Source organism: Rhea americana, unplaced genomic scaffold, assembly GCF_003343005.1.
Source record: "Rhea americana isolate MKP2758 unplaced genomic scaffold, rheAme1 scaffold_599, whole genome shotgun sequence".
NCBI lineage: Eukaryota > Metazoa > Chordata > Aves > Rheiformes > Rheidae > Rhea > Rhea americana.
This window is the reverse complement of record NW_028186755.1, coordinates 53457-59943: the sequence shown is the minus strand read 5'-3', so window position 1 is coordinate 59943 and position 6487 is coordinate 53457. Positions and strand designations below refer to the sequence as shown.

The window sequence follows — 6487 nt, the reverse complement described above, 5'->3', positions numbered from 1 at the left end:
TGGCGGCGGTGGGCGGCTGCGGGGCCCGGGGAGCGGAGCGCTCCCCTGGGCCGAGCGAGGCGGGGAGCGGCCCCCCCCCCACCGCGGCTGCGGGCCGGGGGGAGCCCCTGCTCCACCCGCGCCCCCTCCTTGCCCCGCAGGTGTCCATGCAGTACAACCCCGGCTGGCCCAACACCTCCGTCAACCTGCTGCACGTCCGCGCCGTGGGGCGGGACGACACGCTGCACTACGTGTGGAGCAGCATCGGGGCCCCCGCGGCGCTGCTCGTGGCCACGGGGAGCCCGAGCAGCGTCCTGCGCGTCGACTGGACCCGGCTGCTCTCGCCCGCGCCCGCCGGGGCCGTCTGGATCGAGCCCCCCGGCAGCGTCGTGTACGCCACCGCCGTCGTCTTCACCAAGGTACTGGAGAATTTGCAGGTCCTTCCTGGGCTCCGTCCTCTCCCCGCCGGTGGTGACAGCCCCGTGCGTGGCACCCTGCTGTCCGCAGTGCAAAGCGGGGGTGTCCCGAGCGGCTGCCGGCGGCTCCCAGCCCTTCTCCTCTTCSCTGGCCCCAGGTTTTCGAGTACAGCAAGGCCAACACGCCGGAGGAGCTCTTCTACCCCACGTATGACCTATCTAGCTTCTCCTGGGACAGCGTCAACAGGACCTTGAACCACACGGCGCTGACGGCCGAGTTCCTGGGCGTCCCCGCCTCCGACCCCAGCGGCAGCTTCTCCAACGGCAGCCTGGCTCTCCGGGTACGTCCGCAGGGGCAGAGCGGGGATTCGCCGCTCCAGGGCGAGCACCCCGTGTCCGGGTGAACATCTCATCCAAAGACATCCTAGAGAGGGACCGGTGGTCCCTGGCGTCCCAGCCCTGGATCACGCTGTTCCTCTTGGCCGCGTCTSCGGCAGGTGACAGCCTACGAGGCCGATGGCCGCGACGGGCCCCTGCCCAGCCTCCTGCACACGGCAAACAGCTCCAAGGTGGAGTTTGTCCTGGCCGGGGTGACCCCGCGGGGCAACGGTTCCCGCTTTGCGCTGGAGGTGGCAACGGTGGAGGAGCTGGGGGCGGTGCGGAGGCTGCGCTCGGCGCGCTCCATCGAYGACGAGTACACACCCACCATCTTCGAGGTGAGCGCGGCCGCGGGGGCGAGCTCCGGGCCTGGGGACGTCCCCCGCTCCGGAGGCGAGGGCGAGCAGCTGGGCATCCTGCGCCGGCCCTCCCGCTCCTCCCACGGCTCCGCGGAGAGCCCGGGAGCCCTGGTTCCCCGCTGCGGCTCCGTAAAGACGCTCTCCTGCCCTCCCTCCCTCCCTCTTGCCCTCCCCCGGATCAGACGCTCTCCCTGGCAGCCGAGGCCCRAAACGGCAGCGCCGCGCTCAGCTTCCTGCAGTGGAAGGCGACCGCCTACGGCTCCCGGAGCCCCAAGCGCGAGGACGGTATCCGGTGCCAACCCCGCAGCCTGCAAGCGGCCAACTGGACTCTGCCGGCGTCCAGCCTCATCCGCGCCTACTTCGGCGAGGGCCTGGGCAGCGCCTACGCTGTCAGCGCCATCAACATCTCCTTCGGGGGCGAGGACGGAGAGGTTTACCAGGAGAARCGTTACCTGAGCTGGTGAGCAGGGTCTGCTGGGTGCGAAGGGCCTGGGCTAAGGAGTCTCCGTGGTTGGTAGCCCTTCGTTTGTGCCTCCCTCCGAAAGTCTGTGGTTTCCCACTGATTTGTAGCAAGGAGTTTGGCAACTTGTTGTCACAGTCTCTGCTCTCCCCTGGCCTGGGAGACCTCCCCTCTCCCTGTCCCRCGTGGGATCCAGCCGGGAAGTCCTGGTGCAGGGCTGGACCAGGTGGTCTCGGCGTGGGGGAGCCGAGCCGCATCCCCACGTGTGTTGTCCCTCCCTGCAGGTCGGCGCTGCTGGGCTTTGGGCAGCCCCCCGAGGACACTTTCTCCCCCCTCGTCATCTCCATCATGGCTGTGGCGCTGGGCACCCCCATGGTGCTGCTCCTGATGGGCAGCGTCGTGGTCCTCTTCGCCCAGCGGAAACGCTACTCCGAGTACGAGCCCATCAACTGAGCGGACCGGTCCCCGGAGAGACCACCGGGACCCTCCTCGTCCCTGGGCAGGGGGATGCAGCGGCCCGYGGGGGCTCCAACGCCTGCGAGCTCATCTCTGCCCCCGTCCGCCTCCTCCGACCAGGCTCGGAGGAGACCGGAGCAACGCTCGCTGCAGTGGCCTGCGCCSCTTCCCTCTGTCCTGCTGCCTCTCCTGCTGCCCGGAGCCTGGACCAGGTCCTGCTCTTTCCTTTGTTTTCTTTATCTGCCTGCTGGGAAGTGACTGGAGGAGTCGGKGGCTGCTCTGAGCAGGGGGAAGGACTTTCCCTGCCCTAAGGGATAAAACCACTGATGGCTGGTCCTTAACCAGCCGGCCCTGGCTGTGCCCCATCCTGTGCGGCTGGGCCGCTCTCGGGGTGCTCTGGGGTYGCTTGGGGGGCTCTGACCCAGGAGCGGGGCTGGCGCCGCCCCCCCCCCTCCCCCAGCACCGTGCAAGCTGCCTCTCATGCTGCCGGGCTCCTCCGAGAGCTGGTGGGCTGCTCGCTCCCTGCCCGCGGTGCCTGGCACCGCGCCGGCCTCCGCAGGGGCTGCCGAGCGGGGCAGGGAGATCCCCGTCACCCCCGCTTGCACTCGGCTCCCTCCTGTCGGGGCCAGGGAGGGCTCATCCCGCCTCGGGCTCGGTTAGCCGTGGGGCCGGCCCGGGGTGCGAGCTGGGGCTGGGAGCTGTGGGGCACGTGGGGGGCGTGGGGTGCACTGTGGGGTGCACCGGGGTTTTCCTGTTCTCGACCACTGATTGTCTCGGACCAAATAAAAGGGATTTCTACCCGCGGTTTCCCGCAGCAGCGTCGTGCTGGGGCAGAGCAGTCCTGGGGCCGCGCAGGGGTTGAAGGATGCTGGAGCTCGGAAGAAGCCAGTTCTCCTTTTCTGGCACGAAACCGTGCGGCTGAGAGGAGGGAGCAGGGAGCTGCCTCGCGCGGGGGCCTTCGTGCCTGCGACGGGTGCTGACAGGGGGCCGTGGGGCGCAGGCTGGGGGCCCAGCCGGGCGTGCGGGGGGGATCGGCCRCCCCCCTGGGCCGGGCAGCAGCCAGGCTGGGGCTGATCCACGCAGTCCAAGGCCACCTCGTCTCGCCCGCGTCCCTCCCTGGGGCAGGGCTCCCTGGGACCCGGCCGACCGGTTTGCGAGCCAGACGCTGAACCTCTGCCCGGGGGAGGAGGAGGAGGAGGGACGTGCAAGGGCCCGGGAGCTACTGCGCAGGATCTGGGAGCGGGAGGCAGGGACGGGGCTGTCACRGTGCTGGGGTAGGAGGAGGGAACCTGTTTTTCCCCCTCTCAGAAGCATCGTTTTGGGGCTGGATCCCAAGGGCTGAGGGTGAAGCTGCAAGTCCTGGTGGTGAGGGCGATTCCTGGGGAAATTTAACCACACAGCCACTGGGTGAAGGGCTTTATTGGGCAAAGCCAGCTCCAGCAAGGCATTTGGGTCCCTTTCACCTACCCGTCCCCATGAAACGGGTCCTGCTGCTTGCTCTGGGTCCCCTCTTCGCCCTCCTGCAGGAATCTCCCTGCACAAGGTTTTTTACAGCCCAGTCCTCAGCGTCCAGCAGGATGTCGTGRGCTCCGAGCAGGAACCCAGCCGATCCGCCTGTCCCCATCCGCCTTCAGGGCTCGTCCACGTCTGCCCAGTGCAAGGAGGACTCGGCCCCCCTGTGCCCCGGGGGCCGCAGCCGAGCACCCCAGTCTCCCCACGGCCCGTCTCACCCCCAGAATCGGAGCTTGTTCCTGCCATCCTTGGAGGGCCCCTCGGCCTTGGCGCCCGCCACGGCGAGGAGGTTTTCGGGCTCCAGGACGAACAAGCCGTACAGGTTGCAGAACAGCATGGCCAGGAGCGGCAGAAAGGTCATGCTGAAGCCGAAGGCGCGGAAGGAGCGCCCAACGGCGTACAAGAGCCAGTAGATCAGCCTGGARACGGGAGACGGGCCGGGGCTGAGCGAGGGCTCGCCGGGAGGCGGCACGGCCGCGCTCAGGGGCACGGGCGAAGGGGGACAAAAACCAGGGCAGGAAGTTTTCCAGGATTGATGGATCCGACTTGGTCCCTCCGGAAACCTCGAGCTGCCCGGGGAGGGGAAAGGGGATATCGGGGTGGAGGGCGAGGAGCTGCTTACCGGGAGATGGCAAAGAGCCCCGTGAGCAGGGGGACGAGTTTCAGGGCCTCCTGCGGGAGGTAGGTGGCCAGCACGGCCATGTTGAAGAAGTAGAGGACGAAGAGGTGGACGGACTGGGAGACGTAGGCGCGGTGGATCTCCACCTCCCGCTGCAGCTCCCCGAAGGGCTCCAGCGAGGAGGAGCAGAGGCGGGAGATGCCGTGGACGATCATCCCTGCGGGGGCAGAGGAGAGGGGCTGAGCAGGCGCGCGGTGCGGGGAGCGAGGAAGCTGCACCGGGGAGAGAGGACCGGAGCGGGGTGGGAAGAGGGCARGAGCGACGGAGCTGCAAAAGCTCCGCTCCGTGCACCGCAGCCCCGGCCCGGCGGCTCACCGAGGACGACGGGGAAGGTGGCGAAGGCGGCGCAGCGGAGCGTGTAGACCAGGCGGGCGCTGACGGTGGGCAGGAGCGGGGCGTCGAAGGGCAGGAAGACGTAGGCGCCGTAGACGAGGCAGGGGCAGAGGAGCACGGCCCCCGCCGCGGACGCCACGGCCCTGAGGCCGTCGGAGCTGCAACCCGGCCCGGCGCACGGGCACCGGGACGCCTCGGCCGGCGCCTTGGCCGCTCGCCCCTCGTAGCCCGGGACGTCCCTGCACCCGAGGGGGAGGAAAACCTGCTTCTGGCGGAGGAGGTCGTGGGGCCGGTCGCCGTGGGGGGCCGCGCAGCCCCCCTCGCCCCGCTCCTGGGGTCGCGGGTCTGACGGCCGCTTCCGCTCGATGCACCGCGGGTCGATGGGCACGGAGACGTGGGCGGGCGCCGCGGGCTGCCCCCGGGGCTCCTCGCCTTCGGCCTCGCACGGGGGGCTGTCCTCCTCGGCGTCTCGGCGGCCCCCGTCGGGGCTCGGGCGTCTCTCGGCCTCGGCGGGCTCCGGCTGGCTCCGGGCGCCGCGCTGGCACGGCTCCCACGGCAGCGTGGCGGCGGGGTCCCCCGGGGGCTCGGCGCGGCCGGCGGCCCCCTCGGCCGGGGGGGCGGCCGCCGTCCCCAGCTCCAGCAAAGCCACCTCCTCGGGGGGCAGGATGGGGCCAGCCGCGGCCATGGCGTTTCGGGGTTTTCTCCCGCGTTTCGGGGTGGCGGAAGGGACTAGGAGGGGGATCCCATTCCCTGCCGGCCTCGCCCGGCGCTAGGAGGAAGCAAAYGGATAAAAAGGCAGCAAGAACGGGAGGGTTTTGCCCCAGGAATCCCCCTCCTCACCAAACGCCCCCCCCGGGGGTTGAGGCTGGGTTGGGGGGAGGGCTGGATCCCGCCGGGCTGATCCGAGCGCGGCTCCGTCCGGCGCCGGTCGCGTCCCAACACGTGTGCTGGGGTGAGGACGGGCCGGACTCGCTTCGGAGCGGGGGCGGGCGCAGGAGGGAGCCGGGTGCCGCCTGCTCTGGGGGGAGCGGGCGACGCAGGTGGAAATCCCAGGATTTGCCCCTCGGAGAGGGCCGGGGAGGGGGGGGAGGACGGCGGAGGCCTCTCTGCCCCGGATTTCAAACCAGTTTAACCGGTGAAGGTGGGGCCGGCGCAGCCACCTCGCCCCGCGTGTGTGTGTGGGGCGGGGGGACACGCGTCCGGGCTGGGGGGCTCAGCAGGGCGACGGGCTGCCCGAGCCCCTTGGCGCCGGCCAGGGCGGACGGGCTGAGCCTGCCCGGGGAGGCCGCAGCCTCTCCCTCCCGGCAGGTCTCGGAGCTGGAGCCCCCCACCGCCGCCACCCTCCTCCCCCCACCCCGAGGCCTGCGGGTCGCCCCGAAAGGCTTCGCCACGGGAAGCGGTGGTGGAGGGACCGTCTGGCCCCCCATCATGGTCAAGGGGAGCAGGGGGAATCCCAGCGGATCCCTTGGCGCCAGTGGCAGGGGAGTCCCCGAGGGACTGGGGCTGCCTAGTGGGAACGTTCATGGCGGCGGGGGGGGGGAGAAGGCTTCTCCCTGCGGCCCCAGGCCTGGCCCCCTGCCTCCTTCCAGCCCTGCTGCGCGTGTCCGCCGCGCAGGGGTGGCAATAAAGCTCGTTGAATGAAGCCGGAGAGGCCGCCATGTTTGCCAGCATTTGGTGCTGGCAGCGATACCGGGGGGGGGGGAAGACTCGCGAGATGACGCCGCGCAGCCGCCATGTTTGCCAGCTCTAAGTGCTGGCAGCCGAGTAGCGGGAACTCTCGCGAGGCGGCGCCGCGTTTCCCTGCTCCCCCCGCTCCCCCCCCGGTCTCGCGGCAAGTCTCGCGATAGCGGGACGCCAAGTCTCGCGCGGCGCGGGGCAGGGGGCAGCGGCGCAGCCATGGCGGCCGAGCGGGGCC

The 6487-nt window shown here is 70.7% G+C and overlaps 2 protein-coding genes across 2 annotated transcripts; one reads left to right on the top strand and one right to left on the bottom strand.

Annotated features, from left to right (window-relative positions):
- The first annotated feature begins 68 nt into the window (after window positions 1-68).
- GLMP (glycosylated lysosomal membrane protein) lies at window positions 69-2760 on the top strand. The gene is made up of 5 exons (XM_085319573.1): window positions 69-398; window positions 554-736; window positions 893-1111; window positions 1315-1592; window positions 1877-2760. The coding sequence occupies exons 1-5, from the start codon at window positions 147-149 to the stop codon at window positions 2043-2045; spliced, it is 1101 nt and encodes a 366-aa protein (XP_085175699.1). The 5' UTR covers window positions 69-146; the 3' UTR covers window positions 2046-2760.
- Window positions 2761-3460: 700 nt separating this feature from the next.
- Window positions 3461-5509, bottom strand: TMEM79 (transmembrane protein 79). The gene is made up of 3 exons (XM_085319569.1): window positions 4555-5509; window positions 4183-4396; window positions 3461-3979 (listed from the first exon to the last, which is right to left on the bottom strand). The coding sequence occupies exons 1-3, from the start codon at window positions 5255-5257 to the stop codon at window positions 3775-3777; spliced, it is 1122 nt and encodes a 373-aa protein (XP_085175695.1). The 5' UTR covers window positions 5258-5509; the 3' UTR covers window positions 3461-3774.
- Between the last annotated feature and the right edge of the window lie 978 nt (window positions 5510-6487).

Bases quoted from the DNA above. Each gene is read 5' to 3' on its own strand.
- TMEM79 (XM_085319569.1), bottom strand. From the start codon at position 5,257: ATGGCCGCGGCTGGCCCCATCCTGCCCCCCGAGGAGGTGGCTTTGCTG. The intron at 4,397-4,554 runs GTGAGCCGCCGG...CTGCCCCCGCAG, and splicing joins CACCTTCCCCGTCGTCCTCG to GGATGATCGTCCACGGCATC.